At 38.6% G+C, this 22,055-nt stretch overlaps 1 protein-coding gene across 1 annotated transcript in view; it reads left to right on the top strand.

Annotated features, from left to right (window-relative positions):
• Positions 1-22,055, top strand: part of STK32B (serine/threonine kinase 32B) — a 154,582-nt gene that overhangs the window by 110,592 nt on the left and 21,935 nt on the right. Inside the window, exons 6-9 of the mRNA XM_058839041.1 lie at positions 2,391-2,480; positions 13,508-13,611; positions 18,026-18,142; positions 19,266-19,391. Of these exons, the coding sequence (XP_058695024.1) occupies positions 2,391-2,480; positions 13,508-13,611; positions 18,026-18,142; positions 19,266-19,391 (437 nt within the window). The remainder of the gene's footprint in view (positions 1-2,390; positions 2,481-13,507; positions 13,612-18,025; positions 18,143-19,265; positions 19,392-22,055) is intronic.

Below are 22,055 nucleotides of genomic sequence, written 5' to 3' on the forward strand. Positions count from 1 at the left end.
GGCAATAGATGTTTTGCATGGGCAGTCATATTGGCACTCTAATGGATCATCACTTGCAATGCTGTCATTTAAGTGGCAGAAATTTATATTTATATTTTCTGTCAAAAAAAGAGAAAGTTTTAAGCTACCAAGATCCTTGCAACATTGTACATAGAATTGCTTTAAACTACTGCCATGAGGTGGCTTTTTTCAGTTATCATTTTGAAGAAGCTTTTTGCCACAGTGTTTTATGATGGCAGAAATAAACTGCAAATATGCTTCACTCCATCCACCAGGGAGTAGGAATACCACCTTGGAATTGTTATGTCAAGCTGGGCTGTGAACACTAATTCTTGTTATGGCAGCATAACACTTCCCACCTCTTATAAAGGGATGGCTTTCATTGGCCCACAGTTTTTCTCTGCCATGTGTAGAGGGCTTCCTGGCCTGGGCATCTTAGGAAAAAGGCATCAATAAAATGCAAGAAGGTTTTTTGAAAAAAAAATGTGGAAAAGCAGGCAAACTGTTTCATTGAAAACTTCTCCCATTTGGAGAAACAGCTTTAAGTTTAGTACTGGGAAGTACCTTCCTCCTTTTCCTCTTCAAAATCAGCTCAGATCTGGCCAAATTAGGGTCCTCTGAGAATTTCAGGTCACACATGCACAGCTGCACAATTACAGGTTGCTTGATACATTTCTTGCAGACTTTGAGCAGGATCTAGGTTAGACTGTTGCAGCAGCATGATTTTGTTGCGATTGCTCTTTCTCCATCAGGCACCAGGGAAAAATCCATCAGTCATTTGTTACACTCTTTTCATCTTTGGCAGCAAACATGATTAAAAGCCTCCCTGGTGTTTCATGCCCAAACCCATATCCAGTCTGTGGATTGAGTGAGACTGAGACCTTGATAAAAACCCCCCACACAAATTTGTCACTCAGGGGTCTAGTTCAACATGATAGATATATTAATCCTGATCTGAGTGCAGAGCTAAAATGGGGGAGTACCTACCCCTGTCCTTCATGGCATTGCCAGATGTAATCACAGAGAGGATAGTGTCTGCATCACTCCACAACATTAGTCCTTGAGCAAAGATGCAAAACCTAACAGAAGACTTGTCAAATTAACACCCTACATAGTTTCAAACTGGATTTCTCTTCAGTTTACCTGCCTATAACAAATCAGGATTAACAACTATTACTTCACAGTGGTGGAGCAATTGAACCTATGCTTATCATAAACTCTCCCAGGAAAAAAGTAATAGAAAGTTTGGGCTGTTCAGCCTCTTAAGTGCAGATAAATCATCTGTCTGGCTGGTCAAGCAGCACATTCTCAGACTTCTGCCACTTATTGTTCATCTTGCTACCTGCTGTCAAATGAGTGATTATTTGGGATCTGCTCCTGTTACATACACCTCTTCTACTAGTACGGATCTAATTTTATAGTTATTGTGTGATAAAAATAAAATTTTTCTTCTCCCCTCCTTCTTTGCCCTGAAAAGACTCAGAAAAAGGCTGATGGTAACCTGTAGTGGATGCAATTGTAGGCAGTGTCACAAGTACCTGAGATGTGAGGGGTGACCATAGGTGGAGATGAGGCAAATTTCATACACAGCTTCACATTCTGCTTCTGCATGTTACATACTACTCTGAGAAGACAGAGAGAATCGTAGAGTAACAGAATGGTTATGGTTGGAAGGGTACTTCAAGGTCATCTTGTTCCAACCCTCCTGCTGTGGGCAGGAACAGGACCCATTAGACCAGGCTGGGGGCTCAGAGCCCCACCCAAGCTGGCCTTGAGCCCTGCCAGGGGTGGCCCATCCGAAGCCTCCCTGTGCCAGTGTCTCACCACACTCCAGGCTGGGTCTCACAAGGGCAGAGTAGGAGGAATCACCTTGCTCAGCCTGCTGGCTGTGCCTCTTTTGGCACAGTCCAGGATGGCATCCTGGGCTGCAAATGCACACTGCTGGCATGTCATGCTGTTCATGCATGAGAACCCCCAAATTCTTCCCCGCAGGGCTGCTCTCAGTGAGTTACCTCCCAGTGTGTGCTCCCAGCTGAGATTGCTCCCATCCAGGTGCAGTACCTTACACTTGGACTTGCTAAACTTCATGAGGTTCTTGTGGGCCCACTTCTCAACTTTGTTCATGACATGAGAAGATTCAGGGGTGATCAGCAAAACCAGCTCAGGAGTGCAGACAGGTTGTGGGTGCAACCACACAAGAAGAGTATTCCATCACAGTGCTTCCAAACTGATTTTTCTAGTTACGAGTAACATTTAATATTAAGTTTGTATTAATGTTACATATCTTTCCAATTATGTTTCTTTCCATTATCACTTAAATGTTAGATAAAGTGAGGAATATTTTTATGATGTGCTATTTTAACTTCTGTTTTTACTTTGTGTAATTGCAGGACATGTTCATATCACTGACTTCAATGTAGCAACCATAGTGAAAGGCTCAGAAAAAGCTTCTTCTATGGCTGGCACAAAACCCTATATGGGTAAGTTTTCAAGATATTTAAAAATGCAAGAAAAGTTACACATTAAGGCTGAATAATGGTATAACAAAAGGATTTTAAGTTGTAAAAGCATAAAGTAGATGTGATAAGCTTTTTTCTACAATATGTGTGTCAGCAGTGAAAATCTTTGTAGATGGAGAACGTTTGGATGTTATTTTATACAGGAGCTTCATTTCTACACTCTCCTAGTCAGTTCTATTTGGTTTCGTGAATTCAAATTCCAGAGAAATTCAGCTGTGTTACTTTCTGTAAATCCCCACATCTTGAGACAAGAATATATGACATATTTGTACTACAAGAATTTATGTTATATCTGCTTAGATGAAATGAGCAGCACAGCACAGGCATGGGATACAGAGCAGTAGGAGTCAAAGGAAAGATGGGAGACAGGGAAAAGATTTTACCTTTTCACACTAATGGATCTGGTCTAAGTTCACTTCAGTTCATGTAGTCCTTCCACTCCTGAAGCCTCCTCCCCACTCATCAGATCTCCACCATATCCATCAACCTCACACAAAAAAACAGTACCAAAAAAATTCTCTCCTTTCCTTTATGAAGGTTAACACACCACCCACAAACTTACCTTCTCTTCATGGCACCTTACTCACCTCTTGGAAATGCAAAGAAGCTGCAAAAGCCCCAGTTGCAGACTTTGCCATTCAGAAAGAGTCAGAAGAATCACCCTTGCATTTATTTGCAGCTGTAAGAAGACAGCAAAACTTTTAAAGCTGTAAAAATCCTCTGTTTCAGACGAAAAGTGATGGGTAAGGATTCTCTGTGGCACAGTTTGGATATCAAAGCTTCCACACACCAAATATTAAGTGTGTGACAGATATAGCCAGCCATATGACATTCATTGGTGCAACTTTCCTATTTTAGTTTATACCTTTTATTTTGTGAAGAATTCTAACTTCAGTGAAATGCTACAAAGACGGACGTTTCTGTTGCAGTGATTTCTGGTTGTAAGGCTGTACCAAAGGCTTTCCATGTGGCTTCTCCTGAGACATTTAGACTATGAGACAACCAGAAAAAAACAGAACTGGGGAGGTTGGCTCTATGGTGGCTGGTAAGCTTCTATTATCAGGAATTCAAACCACAATTTAATCTTGATGAAACAAGACAAAGTCACCTTCAAGCATGGTACTTGCTGAGTACCAGAACCAAGGAAAGTCAGCAGTTTCTGCAAGACATGCCTAATTCTATGCTGATTTTCACAATGATGACAGTATAAGATGTGATGAAAGCTTTTTCCCCCTGTTGAAGGTTTATAAAGTCTTACTCTCATGTGGATCCTGTTATGTTTCATCAGATATGAGGGCACTCTCTAGCCTTTCCCTTAGCAGAAGCACTTACAGGAATTCTCACTTCTTCCTATGGCAAATTTAAGGAAATAAACAGAAAAATGTTATCTCTAAAGCCTTCATTCCTCTTTGAAATCTGATTGAAATAGGCTGAGAAATTGCTAGGGAGTGATTTGTTCACATGCAGCATGACCGAATAAAAATGGTTTCCAGGAAAAAAACAGTGAATTGATATTGTGTTGTAAAAATGCCCTAGCTGTTCTGATTAAGATGCCTATCTTGTAATGCTAAGCATGGTGTGAGTCAGCTCCTGCAGCCTTTTCTTAATCCCACTTCACATTAGCCTTTTAGCCCCAAAGTCTTTGCTTAATCCCACTTCACATTAGTCCCAAATATTTCAGCCTGAAATATTCCCTATTTCCCTACTTATTAAATTTTAATGCAGAATGCACTGTACCTGAACCTGAATGTTTTTCTAGAAACCCTGTCCTTCACTTCCCAGCCAATTCATTCAGACAAGTGAAATACCCCCCACACATAGGAGCAAAGACAGGGACAGCAGTGTATGTGAAAAGAACAAGGCCAACAGCCTGGCAAGGCAGGATACTTCCAGCTGCTTCTGCAGCTTTTCCTCTCAAAGGTAGTGCCCTGAAATGCTGAAATGAGATCAACTTCTTAGAGTTTGGGGGGTCCTCCTAGTTTCTGTCTTGTGCTGTTCAGGTGGCTGGGACTGTGGAAGGCAATGTGTGCCTTCTGCTGATTTGGGAAACCTATGTGTCATCTGTGCCTGATTTTACCTTCATAAATTCACTGCTCAGACCTCTTACAACACCCATGACTGAGGGTGTTGTCAAGGCTTTATTGTAGGAATAGCTCTTTGTAAACTCGTACTGTTTCAGGCTGCCATCCTACCCTGGCAAGCAAAGGAAACCGTCCTTTGAGACCAGGCTGGCTTCTGGCAGGCACAGCTGCTGGCAGCAAACCACCACAAGCAGTGTGGAGGACTCCCTCTGTTCTGCACTGGGATGTGGAAAAGGAAAAGCCAGGGCAGGACATGGTCCCTGAATCTGCTGGTCTGTTCAGCTGTGGCTCTTTTCTCCTGCAGAAAGATATTACTTTGGCCTCTTATGAGAAAGGGAAGTGTGTGTTCACCTGACTAGAAGCACCTGTGTAAGGCCTTGCTATTTTCAACACTGTTCCATCTTTATGAGTGACAAGAAAACCCCACAAAAAAAAAAAAAAAAAAGATATTTCTTAAATTGCTCCCTTCATGAACAAGGCTGCAAGAAATATTTGTGTGTCTCAAAGAATATGCTCTGTGCTAGGCACCCATCTGCAGTGATGGCCCTCTACCCTGCAATAGAGTACTCAGCTATAAACCCAAAAGTTAAACAGTAGAACACATCTTGAAAATATAACAGGTTTCAGCATTCCTCACTTCGGCAAATTTATGTGTGCTGAAATATTTTGGACTGATCAATTTCCATAGATCTGTGTATAATTTTTGAATGTTGCAAAAACTTTCCATTCACAGGTTATATTTTGTGGGGTTTAAAGTTTGTTTGGTTTTTTTAATGTGTGTTTTTTGTGTGGTTTTGTTTCTGTTACTGCTTGGTTTTTTTTGGTGTTTTGGGAGCTTTTGGTTTTAGTGGTAGGAGGGTTTGGGGGAACTAGGTAGAGTCTTTGATGTTTTTCTCAGCAGAGACTGAAGATATTCAAACGATGAACTGTGACTTTACCTCAAATCAAACCAGTAAAATACATTTTGTTACACAAATACACCTGACAAAAATCCAAAGTCAATAAAATCAGCCATAAATTATGTGAAACGTTTCAACTACCCCATTCCTATCTCACAGGCGTGTTATCTCAGGTTTTCACAGCTCCTTTCATAGGCTGCTGTCATGGTGAAGAACGACTGTATGCCTGAGATTACCAGAGGATTGTGGATTTATACTGGTCCACTGAACTAAAACGTATGTGTCATCCATATTTATCAATTAATACTGTGTAAGTGTACTATTGAACTCAGAGGAAAGCCAGTGGATGTCCTGCTAGCAACCTTTCACGTAGAAAAAAATATCCCATAGAGCTAAATTTGTTCCTCAGATAGTTAAAATATAGCAGGGAAAGTCTTGAATCGAGGTTTCAAAAGTGGTCAAGCTTTGGTCTTTCTTGCAGTCATATTAAACAGTGCTCTGAAAAATAATGTTTTGCAGCTTATTGCATTTTGAATGCAGGTAAGGCAGTGTTTAGGTTTTTGAAAAGCTTACCTTTATACCACTGGAGGTTTGACTGCCTGTCTGCAGAGTTTCTGTGGTCATATCATTACCTGACCTTTGATCCCAGGAAAATCTCACGATGTCAGCATGACAAGGGAGGCTTCTGTTTGTTCTGATAAGCAAGAACTCAGAGTGCCTGTGTGAGACTTTGAGGTGCTGAAATCAGTACTCCCCACACTGATGGGATTTTCAGCTCGTGCCAGGAGCTGTGTGGCTGAAGGGATTAAACACAGCTGTGAGCAGGCATTCAGGTTTGGGTTCCTCTCTGGCTCTAATGAGTAGGAACAGAAGCAGCTGAGGAGCCTCAGGAGATCAGGAAAGTTATTACCTCCAGCTGCTCTTCACTTTGTACTTTCTGACCTGCTACCATCTTCCAGCAAAACTACTAATACAATAATTCCTTTGGCTATTTCAGTTAATAAATACCCCACTCTAAGTTCAAGAGGTAGTTTGGGTTTGGGCTTTTTGTTTGTTGAATTGTTTGTTTGGGTTTTTATTTATTACCTGCCTGAAAGGGCCTGGTGTGTTGTGGAGCTCTGCAGGCAGATCTGAGGGGAGCAGAGGTCCAGCAGGGCCATTCTGCCCCCTGGATAATTCCTGCTTTCTTGGTCAGGCCAACCCCCACCCAGGTTTTTGTATGCATAAACTGGTGCAAAGATATTTTCTAACCTGGTAGGAGTATGTGATGCAGGAGCATGTAACAGTCCTGGTGTGTCAGGCACAGCCTGTCCTGAAAATCCCCAGCTAGGCAGACCCTCTAATTTCAGTACTGGGCAGAAGAGCTGCTGTCTATACACTGGAACAATCTTCCAAACACCAAATGGACATTTTTTGACAAAATCCTGTCTAAACATTGCTAGACAAACTGGCCCTGCAGCCACTGTGAGCTTTTGTATGCAGTAACAAAGGTGCCTGGGCACAATTTCATGTTCAATAATGGGAGACCATTATTGATTGAGCAAGATGCTCGTGGCTGCTGGGCTTTCTTTCAACAGGGGCAGCAACTCGAGGTTATTTCTCTGAGGCTGATCCAGATGTTCAGGCACTAAGGACTTCTCTGTGCAAGGTCAAGAAGTGAGTTCTGTTCAGTGGTTGAGTAAAATAGGGTGTTGTACGAGGATAGCACGCTGAATAAGGACAGGAGAGGTTATATAGCCATATGGAAAACTAATAAGGCATTCTAAATGCCATGTCTGTTTTCAGGTAATGGTATCTAAATTATTTACTTTGATTGAATAATTGCATTAAATATGAGTATTAAAATTATTGAGGTGTATAATGTGAATAATGGTGCAAAATCAGTTACATGGCTAGAACAAGTATAAACCTCACAGTAGAAAATTGCCATCCCACCATGCCCAGGCTTTAAGCAGCATTTTGCCTTATAAAATAGAAGTTAGCAGCTGGCTAGTCTAAAGGTCTGAGTCAGAAGGCTGACCATTATAATTTAGACCTTTTTAGAACATGAGAAAGTAAACACTAGGAGGTAAACTGATAGCTTACTTAATCTACATTTATATTCAGGGAGAGGGAAGTTGTTTTCTTCCATTTTGCTCTTGAAACAGCTTCTACCCTGGATAGAAGATCACTGGTCATTATTGTAGTTTAATTTCTGTTTTCTATTAAAAAAAAAAATCCAGAAAAATTACTGACCCCTGAATTTACTTCTCAGGGGAAAGTGAAAAATAATATGTTCTCATCGCAGTGCTGAGAAAGCAATTAACATTTCACTGAAACATCTCAGTTCAGGGTTCTTGGAATATTATTCCAAAAATCAAGTTAATTTTTTATTCAGCTCAATCTGTCATGCCTTAAGCCTGATTCAGCAAGGTGAAGCTATAAGTGTGCTCTATGCATCATCATTCACACATTTAAAATTTGCAAACATCTAACATTTCAACAGCTTGTCCTGTGCTAGTCAATCAAAATATTGCTTATGCTGTGTGTATTATATATATGTGTATATATCAATTTATACACACATTTTTTTTCCCAAGATCAGGGACTAATATGTGGAAGGAGAATGATACCTGGCAGTGTGATATTATGCTGAATCTCGGTTAATGGCACTGGAATGTATTTTCTATCTGAAATCTCAGGCACTGCAATAAGACCCATGCCACTGAAGTATGTTTTGCTGCAATGACTACAGCAGAGTGTGTTGCTTTGCAACCTCTCCAGTAAACCACAAACCTCTGATTCCCCTTAGTGACATGTAGGGTCTCTGCTGAGATGCAAAAAAACATCAGAGAGCTGTAGCTAGACAATTGGATGAGCAATGTCAGGGATTTCATTCTTAAGAAATGTTTTGGACATAGCCACCTGAACTGGATCATTCAAAAAAAAACAAAACAAAAAAAAAAGACAAAAACACTAGGAATTTTTTTTGTCTCATTCTCAGTTTCTCATATTAATAACACTGTCACAGGGCATTGTGCAGGAACTGATGACCAGATGTCATTGCCAACATTTAGCTTTTCATGGACGGACAGCTCTTTAGAGTAATCCATCCTGCAAGACTGACTTGCAAGTTATTGCTTGAATAGACTGATTTGTTAGTATGTAGATGCTCCATTAGAAATAATAGCAGCCATTCTTCTTGCCTACCACACCAAGAGATAGACCTCAAATTGATGATTTTATCATGGACAGCATTTTCAAACTCACCTCTGAGCACCAAATTAAAAATAGTCTGAATTTCAGAGACCCAGGGCACTTACAGCTTATGAAGTTGTGATACCAATGAATACTCAGCAGATTTTAAGAAACCCTACTTAAAATGTTTTGTTCTTTGTACAAAATGGAATTTTACAATGGGAAAAAATAGTGAAAATTTGGTTTAGCATTATTTGCATTTACATGGATATTCTCTTTTATTTCAAGCTCATGAATTATATTGCTAGATACTAATATCTTTCCACAATTAAAGGTAGATAATTACCAACCAGGTACATAAAATTTCCTTTTTTATAACTTTATTTTTGTTACAGTTCTTTAGGAAAATATGTATACAATATGAGGTGCATCATCTACAAAGTTCACATTGCAGATCATATGACTGGTGTAAAAATTCCAGTGGATAGTTATATACATTAATGGATTTGTCCGAAATTACTCCCTTTTGCACAAACCTTCAGAACAGGAGTAAGGATATCCCAGTATGCTATTGCTTCTGAGATGGATGCAGACCTACTAGATTTGCTTTCACATTCAATTTGTTTATATGTTGTCCTCTAGTATGGTTTTATTTTAGAGAGAAATAACCATTTATTTACTTTCTACAGTCTGTAGTAGTATGGCATTATTAAAAAGATACAGTGCAAAAGCATAAAAAGATACATTTCTGAAGAGGATTTCTTTTAATTTATTGGAAAAAAAGTATTGACTGGGTATTTGTATTGGGGACAACCAAGAAATGCACTGAAGCACACAATACAGTACAAATGTGGATTCATTTGTGTAACTTTTCAAGAAACCAGAGCAGGTAAACAGTAAAATAATGAAAGTGTATTATTAAGAGAAAAATATAGATGCAGAAAATAAACAATAGAAGGACTTTTAGCTTGGCTAGTTGGCAAAGTTAGTATGTGTGATTATTCATTTTTATATAAGGCAAAGAAACATTCCTAATTTTATTTGCTCTGTTAAAATTAGTACAGTTCCACTATCTTAGAATGCCAGTGGTATTTAAAGGGTATTTCTTTGTAGTTTTTAAAAAGCTGCATGAAAGGTGTTAGATCACACTTTGTGAAACATGAAAAGCAATAACCCAAACAAAAAGACTGCAGTCTTCTGAGTTCCACACTTTTAAAAGTTCCCATTGCTTTGGGTGATAGCTTTTCCAGGTGTCTGAGCATCAGAGCAGAGGTGAAGTGTCCATGCAGTTCATGATGACTGCCAAGAGGAAGAAGCTGTAAAGATCCCATTGAGGATTTTGGCCTCAGTGATCCCACTCAGATGTGCTGTGAGGAGCTGGCTGCTTGAGCCTCGCCAGGATCACAGGATTGTGGGGTGACTCGTGATAGCAGGGCCCCCAGGAGCTCTGCTCCAACTCTGCTCAAAGCAGGGAGAGCAGTGAGGCTGCACCAGGTTCCTGCTCTTGAGTCATTCTTCAGGCAGCTCTAGGAATATGCAGTTCTCCACCACATCAAAGAAATTAGGTCAGGGGAGCTGTGAAGACCTGTGGGATCTACCAATTGCAACATTTCTCTACTTTTCTTTGATTTCACTCTTGCTGCTAGATTTGATTTATCTTCACTGTTTAAAAGTTGAGCTTCTGCCATGCAAACATCTACTGCTTTTCCCCTAAGTGCATGCGATTGTGACTACAGCTCTTAGCCAAAACAAAGTGCAGGATCAAACCAAATATTAAACCATTTATTTTACTGAAAAGCCTTTGTTCAGTGGAAGCTGCTGAAGGAAAAAGATGAACCTTTCTCTTGCAGGTACTCTCGCTCTTGCTCACACAAACTCTTAAAGGCAGAATACTTCTGCCCATGTAGATGCATGGGGGTGAAAGGTGAAGTGTTCTTCTTGTCCTAAATATGTTATGGCAAGAGAGGATGTGTTCACAATGAGCACACACAGCAGAGCTGTTGCCCTTGCTCCAAGCTGGCAAGCTCAAATCTGGTCATCCTTTGGAAGAATCTGCCCAGAGTGGGCTGCAGGATGGCTGTCCAACCTGACCCTGGGATTAAGTTCAAATTTTAAAAGATTACAGATAGTCTATTTAAGTAACAATATTAAAGAAAATCAATGCACAATTTCATCTTTCAGAGTTTTTATTTGCTTTTTTCCTAACCAATTTGTACTCTGAATTGGTTCTCCAGGCACAGTTATTTCTTACAGCAAAACTTAATATTATGTCCTGTATTTCATAGATCTAGTTCTATGACTTGGAGGGTCTGCTGTCTTTCTGTAAAATCATGCTCTGTTTCTGAATGAGCAGGCAAACTCCAGAAGTCTGCCTGGAGCCCTTCGTTTGCACCTAATGTCTCAGTTCAAAAAGACTTTTAGACACATTAAGCACAAGCTTGGTGTGAAATGGGTGTTTAACTGCCTTGTCAAACTAGAGAAAGGTCTTCTGGCTTCAACATGGTTGAGACTTCACCCTGAGAAAAAACCTGTATAGGATACTGCAAATCATATTGCACCCTCTGCCAGTCCCCCCCTCATGGGAAGTGTTTACAACCGCTTCAGTGGAGCTGATGGAAAGCAGAGAGGCATTCCAGCTGGACTGAAAATAATGCTGTTAGTGAGGGCAAAAAGGGGCTGTCTGCTTTAAAAACTGGGACCTTAACTGCTCATATTCTGACCTAAGAATGCTATCAGCATAAGGTGAGAAAAGAGCTTCAAAACTCCAGGGCAAAAGAAAACATTTTCTGCTGATGTGCCTAATATAGGATGAGTTGACCTTGCGGATTTTAGAACAATAAGATAAAATAAAACAAAATAAAATTTAAGTCAATAGCTCAGTCACTAAATTAGCAAAACACCTGCACCATACTGGCAATATCATAGGTTACATCAATAAAGTGCTTTTACCTCTATCTCACAGAAATCAGATAGTGACCTGTGTCATTATTAAAATGTTAAATCTATAAAAGAAATAGCAAAACCAGTATTACGCTTGCATAGTTCAGTAAAAATGCCAAAAGGCTATTTTCTGTAATGAGATATTGTACATCATCTAGGCATGGTGGGCAAAAACCATAACAAATGGGGCTAAATCAAGCAAACCTTCACTACAAGGTTCCTATGGTGATATTCAAAATACAAGTTTGGTGCCTGATGTGCAATTTAAGTGCATCGATCCACTAAAGTAATAAAAAGAATCCTGCTTATGCTCTCACCATCCATCTTTCTGATAGACTGCACTCCTTTAGGATGTGCCTACACACCAGCAGCATGCAAATAAGAGTTAAAATACACACAAAGACAGAGCATGCCAAGGGAAGCTATGTCATCTGGAGGTGAGACAGAGTTAAGTCAGTGTAATGACTCTTTATGGCACTGTTGATTTATGTCATACTGGATCACAGCATAAGTTTTCCTCTGCCAGAGATCCACTGGTCATCTGTTCTCCAAACACATGCATTCCAGAAAAAATGTTTATTTAGGTGCCTGCAGGTCTCATACCAAACATGTTTAGACATGATCCTGCTGGTCAAAGAGACCACTTTCATACATTCACAGCTTTTTATTCTGCAGATTAGAGGTTTGTCATAACTAATGAATGGATGCTGAAATCTTCTCTTATATTTGGTTCTCGAAGACTTTCTGAAGTCAGGTTTGGAGTTGTAAATCATTAGGTTGCCATCCATAAGGCAAGGACTGTAAAAACTCTTCTAAAAGGAATGCCTTTCCATTTATTAAAGGTGCTTCTCTAGATGCCATAAGTAGTGGAATCCCAAACTGCCAGTCAGAAGTGTGACCAGACTACATCATTCACTGCAGTGTGCACATCACAAAGTGAGGCCATGCAAATAAGGGGGCAATGTGGTACATTAGACTCGGTATCATGGCCAGAAAAGGCTCACATGGTAATTGTAGTCTGGCATGATGGCTGAGGACAGTGTTGTTTAGATGATCTCCAGTGAAAGTGTTGTTTTCACAAAGCGTAATGAGATTCTGCTGTTAAATGATTAGAAAAGCATGACCAAATTTTCACTTCATTTCATTTCATTTCATTTCATTTCATTTCATTTCATTTCATTTCATTTCATTTCATTTCATATCCACTCTTATTTATATCTGGTTTTCTGAAGAAATTAAAGTAGCATTATTTAGTACAGTTTTTTTCATGAAATTAGACAAAGTGAATCCTTGTTTTGAAAATTTGTTTTCTTTTCCTCCACAGAAATTACTTTTATGGAAGTCATTACTTCATTGACAGAGTGTTTTCTTCCAGTCGTGACAGTTTCTCACGTCATAAAATCAGTGTCAGGATTTCTATTTAGTACCATTTTCCTATGTTGAATACCTTTAAAGCCTTTCTGATTAGTTCTATCCAAATGTAGAATAAGGATGAGATTTACCACATCCAACACCTTCATCAATCAAGAAGAATCACCTCACCTGGCAGATATTTTTCCCATAAAATGTTTACATTGCCCTAAATGTTCTAAGTCACACTTCAGACCAAGAATTCCCCTCCTATTACTTATTTTTATTCACATAACATAAAACTTAAATGAAACAGGTAAGAATTAATATATGAAATTACTGACTTTTGAAATACTCGGACTGGCAAAAGTTGCTTGTTATCAGTAAAACAAAGCACTGAAAGTACACCCTGAAAATGCTGTGCTTCCAAATCTATTTAATTCCAGTTTGTTGACTCTTCATTAATTTTTCAGCTGTGAAATAATACCCGTAGTCTAACCTTAACAAAATACTTTTTGTTCAATTTGATTTATTATTTTAGCTCCAGAAGTGTTCCAGGCTTTTATGGATGGAGGTCCAGGATACTCGTACCCAGTAGACTGGTGGTCATTAGGAATTACAGCATATGAATTACTGAGGGGTTGGGTAAGAATGAAGTTTGTTGTTATCTAACAAAAATATCAAGTTTGCAGTACCCCTGAGTGCACTCTTCAGGATGAAATTTGAGTGTACAAGGCCCAGGTCAGGAATGTTGTTCTGATTCTTTCCCAGGTGAAAACACTCTTGGGAGGGTTTCACCCCATACTCAAATATATTAGGAAAATTTGCCCCAATTTGGCTAAGTAAAGGCCCAATGCTTAATGGCTTCTTTATAATGCTTATAATTTTATAATTATAATTTTATAATGTTTATAATTGCAAACAATGTTATTTTTTTTAATAGAAGTTTAGTTACTTTAGATGCTATTTATATCATATATATATATTATATTTTTGATTCTCTTGGCTAATACCATAAGAGATCTAATGTAATCCTAAAATGCTTGGCCCAGCTACAGAAAATTATTATTTGCCAGTGCATTTGTTTCTTATCTAATCAATTATGTGAATAAGCTTAATGAAAAATCTTCCTGAGCATGGTCTAATATCATGGAAGATAATGGAAAATTCTTTTGGTTCAAAGGATTTCAGTCAGTTGCTTTAATATTTACTATTCCCCATGGAAAACAGTAATTTAGATAATATTTCATGGTGATGACGTAGCTAAAGCAGCTGTTTGGGGTTTTTAAATTATTTTTCATTCCTGTTTTGGAAAAGGGATTTTATTGCATTGCAGTATGCTTTTTTATGTTATGACACTAATGCAGTTCTGCTACCTCGTCTTGCCAGGCAATCCGGCTCACAAGATCTCACAATTTCATGTAGGATGATAGATAAAGGAAAATAAAAATAAAGAATAATTATTATTCCTATTTTTAAATGGAAAATATAATTTCAGAGTGTCTGCATATTGCTAATTCAGAAGCTACATTTTTCAAAGGCCTAAAATTTGGCCAATCTATTTTGTATTTCCATAGAAATAACAAAAGCCGTGCTCCTGAGACAAAAATGTCTCGCATGCAAAGACTCTCCTACGCAGAGTTTCATCTCTCAAAGTAGAGCAGTATTAAACACCTTTCTTAACAAAAACAGCAAACTAACAATTATTATCATTTTTTCTCTACCATAATTCTCAAACCTTAGGGAGTTTTTAGACTGACATTCTTCCTGAGAAGTTAAAGTCTGGCAGTGATAAGTATAATACATCCTCAGTCCTTGCCACATATGGTAGTTCTGGCTGCACTTACAGTAAATTAAGAGAACATCCTGATGGTTTTATATCAAACCTTTCATCAGTGAGTGTCTCCAAGAAAGGAGAGCAATGAATGATTGTTAATGAAAGCTGAACTCCCAAGACTAATCACAAGAGATCACTTTGATGTGACAAATTCACTTTAATAAATGAAAAATTATATAGAATTATGTCCATTTGCCAAGATCCATACAGTCTTTCCTCAATAAGTCAGTCTGGCTACAAACAAAACAAAGCTGAGACTGAATCAATTTTTTGTTAGATTTTTTAAAAATAAAAACATTCCCATATGAACCCACTCAAATGACCCAAGCCAGCTGCTTGTTTTCTCCTGAAGAGCAGCTCTTGGTTACTGAGGAAGCCAGAGGATGGCTTGGCACCCCACGCCACTGTATGGATAGGAAAAAGTGTATATTTTTAAAATTTTTTTAGACCGGACAAGGCCTAAGCTGACACAAGAGAAGCAGCAGTGGGTTGAGGAAATGTGCTTAACCCGAGGCACAATGCTGTCTCAACCACTGTGAGCTCTGGAGCCCCGTGTGCCGCAGCAGCAGATGGGCACGAAGGCACAGTTTGCACACAATTCTGCGAGCTAAACCTGCAGCGCACAGCCCCTGCTCCTGCAGGCTCCCACAGCTCTCTGTCCAGCAGCAAGGAAACAGCCCCACTGCCACCAAGAACACGAGTGGGTGCTCAGAGAAACCCACCCTGCCAGCAGCAGCAGCCCTGGGCACAGAGGAGGCTGTGGCATTGGGCAGAGCCACAGGGCACAGGGCTTTCTGCAGCTGGAGCCTGGTGCATGCAGGAGGCAGGAAAGGAGGGAGCATTAGAAATAAGGAACATCACAAATTTGATTTTCCACCTCGGAGCTGTGCATAGTGTATGATGCTGACAGCCTGAATTCAAGAGGTGATAAGTAAAAGAAAAATGAGTAAAAACGAGTTGTTTTTCATTGAGCTGAATTATTGTTTTTATTTGCCTCCACTGCTCAGGGTGCTCAAGGCATTCCAGCCATTCTCATTTCTGGCTTCCTGCTGCTGGACAGCCAAAAACATGTTCTGCTTGAAATGAGCCTGTAGATACAGGAGTGTGTTGTGTCCAGTACTGAGCTTTCTGCACCGTTTTTTGGTTTCTCAATAAGTTGTCCATTTTTCTCCTTATCCAGCTGCTGATAAAAAAAGCTAGAAGAAAAAAAGCAAGTTCATACAGCCTTGCATCAAACAGTGATCTTTTCACAAGGTCCATGAAATTTAACAGTAGTTTAACTGTATGATGCAAACTGTGCCATGTGCCAGTCTGTTCCTGAGCTACAGACAGCTGCTGAAATATGCTACAATAAATGTCTATACTATGAATTCAATAGAGACAACAATGTGAAGGAATGAGTAGTAGGTAGGATTCCCAGATTCTGACTTTCACTACAATGTGAATAAACAACAGACTTTGATAAAAAAATCCTGAAAGAAAGCAAACCAGATTTTTTTTTCTTTTTTTCCACAAAATAGAACTGAAGGGATAGGACCTTTGAGTGGATTGAATAGCTGAAAAACAGGGGAGATAGAGATATGAAGGGCCTCAAGAGACCAAATTTATAATGGCCATTTATAGTTTGAATTAATTAATAAAAACATGTAAAATCTCTGCAAATCTCAAAAAATTAGGACTTTAGAATGCTAATAATCTTGAAAATAAAGTAAACTTTAGGGATTTTCCTGTCAGGAAAAATGCATGGGCAGAAACATCCTTAACAAAAAACTTTTAATGATTCATAATTCCTTATAGTTGCTAATTTTAGAGTTAATTGCCATTTTCAAGAATTGGAGCACATTCTTTCTCAATGATCTTATTGATCACATTGTTATATCAAGCAAAGTAACAGTAGGTTGCTTCTGGGTGACAGAAATCATGTAAAAGTTTCATTTGTAATAACTATTTTATGGCAACATTACCACATGTAGAGAAAAGCATATGACAGACTATTTCTAATGACAATTTTGAACCCAATTCAAGAAAATTATGCATTTAAATCAGACATTTAGGTCCTGTTGAATTCATATGGACATGATATAGCTAAATTACAATGGGCTAACTGAATGTGACTCAAAGCAAAAAGATTTAGACCTTCCTTGGATTTATTTTTAGAGCACTCCAGTGCCCTGGAATGCACTTGGTTTCATATGAAAGTTAAATATGTGCATGAATCTTCCCAGAATATGTCCTGGGTCTTTATGAAGTGTGATTCTGATTCCTTAACAGATTAGATAACTAACACCTAGAAATAGTTTTAAATTATAATCTTCTACAATACTAGCAAAAGTCAAGGACTGAATCAGTTCTTAGTCAAGGTAATGAGCATCTGCCCTTTGCTGTTCAGGATATTGGATTGATAGGAAGCTCTATGTTGTTTATGAATTATGATACATTAATTTTCACACTGCTGCTAGGGTGACATTTAGCTGCAGATCTCATATCACGTTTTTATCACCTGCTGGGTACAACTTAATTCACAAGCAATTCACTCTCTGTCCTTGTTTACAAAATAACAGGAAATAACAGGAGTATAAATTTATATGTAGTATTTTACTTCCAAATTCTGCATGTAATAACAGATAAATCAGAGAAAAATTCATGAACAAAGAACTCCAAAGACCAGAGCTTTTCTTCATCTATAGAAGAATTTAGGCACTGCAAGCACATGACATCAGATCCATGTAGTGTGTTCATTTTGGATTTTAAAAAAAGTCAAGGATTGGGATTTGGGTCTTTTTTTTTTACTGTGATTCTGACACATACTTTTGTGAGCATTTTTTAGTTTCTTTATCTGCTACTCAGTAAAGTTAGGATGACAAAGCTCCTTTCAGCCGCCTCTTTTCAATTTTGTTGGTTTAGGTCGCAAGAACTGATCACTAGTATTACAAGAAAAAAGTAGTAAACAATCCACATTTTGCATAGAATGCCTCAGGAACAAAATTATTTATTAATCTCATTTGAATTGATACTTCCTTTCATAAGAGAAAATGCATTTATGAGTAATTACATTCATTACATCCAAAGAAAAGAACACACACAAAGGATTAGTCTCAAAATCATTATGTTTTCGTGGTTTTGATATTTTTAAGATAAAAATACTGAGCTCAGGAAAATGTGAATAGTCTGCACTCAGTTATCCATTCTTGCTGACTTCATATTGATTTAACTTTATCCCAGAGGCCCTATGAAATTCACTCAGCCACCCCCATTGATGAGATACTCAACATGTTCAAGATTGAAAGAGTTCACTACTCATCCACATGGTGCAAGGGCATGATAGCACTACTGAAAAAGGTAAGAAAGCACAAACACCTTCTGTCCTCTGTTCTCTCCTCTTCCAGAAGCCCCTCCAACACTGGAAAAGGCATCAGACAAACACACACATTAGGTAGTCAATATTTCAAGGATAAGAGAACGGAGCTTATATCTAGGATGTTCTGAATGTTAGTGGGTTGATATTTTTTATTCAGAAGATCCAGTATTCTTAAGCTTAGACTCAGGCTTTTCATGGCTTCAAAGAAGTAAAAATTTAATATCTCTTTTATTTTAAAGCTGATTCATTAGTGATAGTAAATGTTTGGGGATCAGTAATTCCTCATCTCTGCCCTGACCCCATTTCCCCCCAGTTCTGGATATGCAAGTGGAACAGGGAGGGAAGGAGCACTCTGCCCTCTGAATTTCTGATGCAGTTTCCAGATAGGGAGATTAGAAATTAAAATGGCTGTTTTTCTTCCTGTCCCATGTTACTATAGTTGCAACAACAAAAGTCGAGCCACTTTGCTGGAAACATCACTAGGCTACAAGGAAGCGCTCTTTCTGAGTGCATCCAACCCTAAAAATTGTTCTTCCTAAAATCTCAGTTTTTTGTTTGCTTTAATTGCCTGGCCAAACTGCAAAAAAAATCTGTCTCTTTTAGGTATTTAAGATCATCAATATTGATACTTAAACAGGAAATATTTGTGATTGTCTGAATAGAGTAATAAAAAATATGTCTTTCGCAGCAATTAGCAATCTAGTTTTGAATAGATAGAGCAGTGAGGTGGATAATTTTAACTGCTGCCAGGATGGTCAGTGTAACTTCCAAAATATTAAAGAGAAAATACAAATTATTGCATGGCATTGACCTGTAGTGCTTCATTTTGTGTGGGCTCTTGTGTATTTGTAAGCAGGCTTTTGTTGCTAATACATTTATACACTTCATGCCTGCAACAGCCATCTGGTGGCAATTAAACTGTACTCATATCCTATGAGTTATTACTTTTAATTTTTTTTTTAGATGGGACTTCTAACATCTGTTAGAAGATTCCCTAGCTATTTTCTTCCTTATAAATATGTATCATATAATTTCTGTATGTGATGTATTTACTCTTCTATATGGCATCCAGTCCCTTAGAAAATGCCTTGTGCTTGATCACAGCTCCTCACTAAGGATCCAGAGTGCCGCCTTTCAAGCCTTGCAGACATCCAAAATTCTCCATACCTAGCTGATGTCAACTGGGATGCTGTTCTAGAGAAAGCTGTGACCCCAGGCTTTGTTCCTAACGTAAGTCGATATTCCAGGTGAATAGTGTTTGTAAACTCCAACTTTAATTATCACTGCCGTTTTACTTGTTTATGCTTGTATTTATTGCTCTTCAGTGATTTATTTGGGATTCTACTTTCATTTACTCAGTCACAGCTAAGGGAAAATTCGTCCCATTTCAATAGATCACAACAAAAACTAATTAACCTTGGCTCACTTTTCATTCCTTTTCAAATAAAAGAAAACTTTTTCCAGACTTTGCATTTCAGCTGTCAGAGTAAATGATTGCCAGAGTTAATTCCGAGACAAAGAGTACCAAGAAGACTGTTGTGGCTGTGAAAGTTAGACATTTGAATAACATTTGGAAAACTTCTTAACATCCTAGTATGCTGTTACTTTTTCACTTAAAACATAGTGTTCCAAAAGGCTGACCTATTTCCTTTGTGACAGTTTCTCGCAATAAAACATCCCTATTCTGTGAGGGAATCTGGTGGTTTCTTTTTTCCTGTGGTCCCATTTTGTTGGTATTTTCTGTATAGTTGCTTTTTGATAATTTTCAAGGTGCCATGAATAAAAAACAATGACTGTGGAGTTAATATGCTGCTTCACTTTCTTCAGTCATATTGCACTGTAATTATTGTCCAAACAACATATCTGTAGCATACCAAGGTTTGTTTCTGTTTTTTTTTTAATGCAACTGTAAATAAAGATGAGGAAGGTAGAATAGGTAGAACCTGACTTCATCCAGGTGCACATTAGAGTTCATGATAAACATGATGGGGACAGGATCCAACCCTTCAGATGCTAAAGGTGAGAGAGAGCATTGCCTAATGGGGCAAAGGTAGCCAGGTGTGCTGCCAAGACACTGCTCTCCATATTTGCTGGGCTTCTTGGCACCTGACCAGATCCTCTCTGGGAGCAACATCCTGCAGGAGAAGAAAGCTGTGGGTGGGTAAGTAGCGTCTCCCTCAGGGAACTGGGAGAGAGACCAAGAACACAGCAGGTAACAAGCACAACAGGAGAAGGGAAAGGCAAGCAGGTCCCTCTTACAGGCTCTCCAGAGCAATGCTCACCTGTGAGGAAAGTCCTTCCTTCCACTTCTTGGCTCAATCCTCGTGCAAGAGACACGGAGAGGTGAATGTCATATCTACCAGGCCACGACTCTTTCACCTGATGTCCATGCAGCTGGAATAATTGCAGTTCCATGACAGGGTCCCCCCTACACTGAGGTTGCTGTCCCAGGCAGAGCAATGCAGAACAAAGCCCTTCTTGGCCTGTTGGACTCCATTCTCCTGGTGTGTGGATCTACAACATGACAGGAGACTGGCTTTCCTCTTTTCCTTTTTTGAAGTTAGATGCTCTTTAGGATATCAGAGGGGTGGACTTGCTTTTCAGGCAAAACTCAACCGATTGTTTACACTTCCTACTCCTGGCTAAAATTTAATCCTCAGTTATCAGCACGTGGAAAACTTCACAACACAGTACTTTATAAGGGACATCCAGTTCCCCATACCCAAAGATACAACATATATGGGGTTCCAAGACTCTCAGACCCTGCAAAGACAGATTTTCTTTACACATTTGAATTCACTTTGTTTGTGTTTTGGCAGGCATCTATAAAACGGAAGGGAAAATCTGTAATATGTGAAGCAAAGTGATATTCTACATTTAAAAGGAAATAGGAGTAAAATGTTTAATTTATCTATCCAGATTAATCTGAAAGTCCCATTACAAGCTCTACCAGACTCTTCTATGAATAGTCTGATATTGCAGGGCTTGTTCCACCTGGTTGATAGAGTGTGTCAGGAAAAACATTGAGGTGAGAATCAAAGTGCCTTTTCTAGCCCAACATTTCTTTTTATGGAAACTTTGCTGTTTCATGAGACCAAGTTTGGTCACACATTTTCCAGGAACATTCTCTTTGTAGCACCAGCAAAATGTTCACTGATAAATTGGGGCCACACAACAAAATATTTCTTGTTTTTCAGCCTTTGGTGAGAAGGTGAATTGGGGCCCTGTGACCTGCAGAGTGTTTTGAAGCCAGAGAGTTTTATAAATTTTGACAGCTTGCCATGACTGTCAGGAGCTTGTCTGCCTTCTACAGCTAGGAGAGCACATGGGAAACCCATGGGAGCAATGTCCCATAGCTTAATGTCTCCCTTATAGTTTGATTCCATAAACATAGTTCTTATTTAACTGGCACATGTGTTTCTTTATGGCTTAGTTAGTTTCTACATTTTCAGCTTGGAGTCATAAATTGTTGTTAGGTTTTTTTTTTAAATATAATTTTTTTTATTTTTAAAGCTTCAGAATCAAAGTGATATATTTTTTAACTACTCAGTCAAATCTAAAAACTATGGATGCTCAGGGAAGGAACTGATATTGATGAAACCTAAGGAATTACTTATTTATTAATAAATATAAATAATCTGTAAAGTGCCAGTAATAAAAACCAAATATGTTCTACTAAAGCTGACTGGATAGTATGCAGGAAAAAGCATCAGTTATCTAAATATTAAGCTCTGACTATACAAAATTTGCTAGGAATAAAAATGATGGAGAGATCTCTAAACCAAATGTTTCATTGTAGGACATCACAAATTACACAAGTAGCTTCTGATGTGATTTTAATGTTTAGTGTCTTTGGTAACTAAAAATATCTGTCATTTATATATGACTTATTTT

The sequence above is a fragment of the Poecile atricapillus genome, chromosome 4 (assembly GCF_030490865.1).
Source record: "Poecile atricapillus isolate bPoeAtr1 chromosome 4, bPoeAtr1.hap1, whole genome shotgun sequence".
NCBI classification, from domain to species: Eukaryota; Metazoa; Chordata; class Aves; order Passeriformes; family Paridae; genus Poecile; species Poecile atricapillus.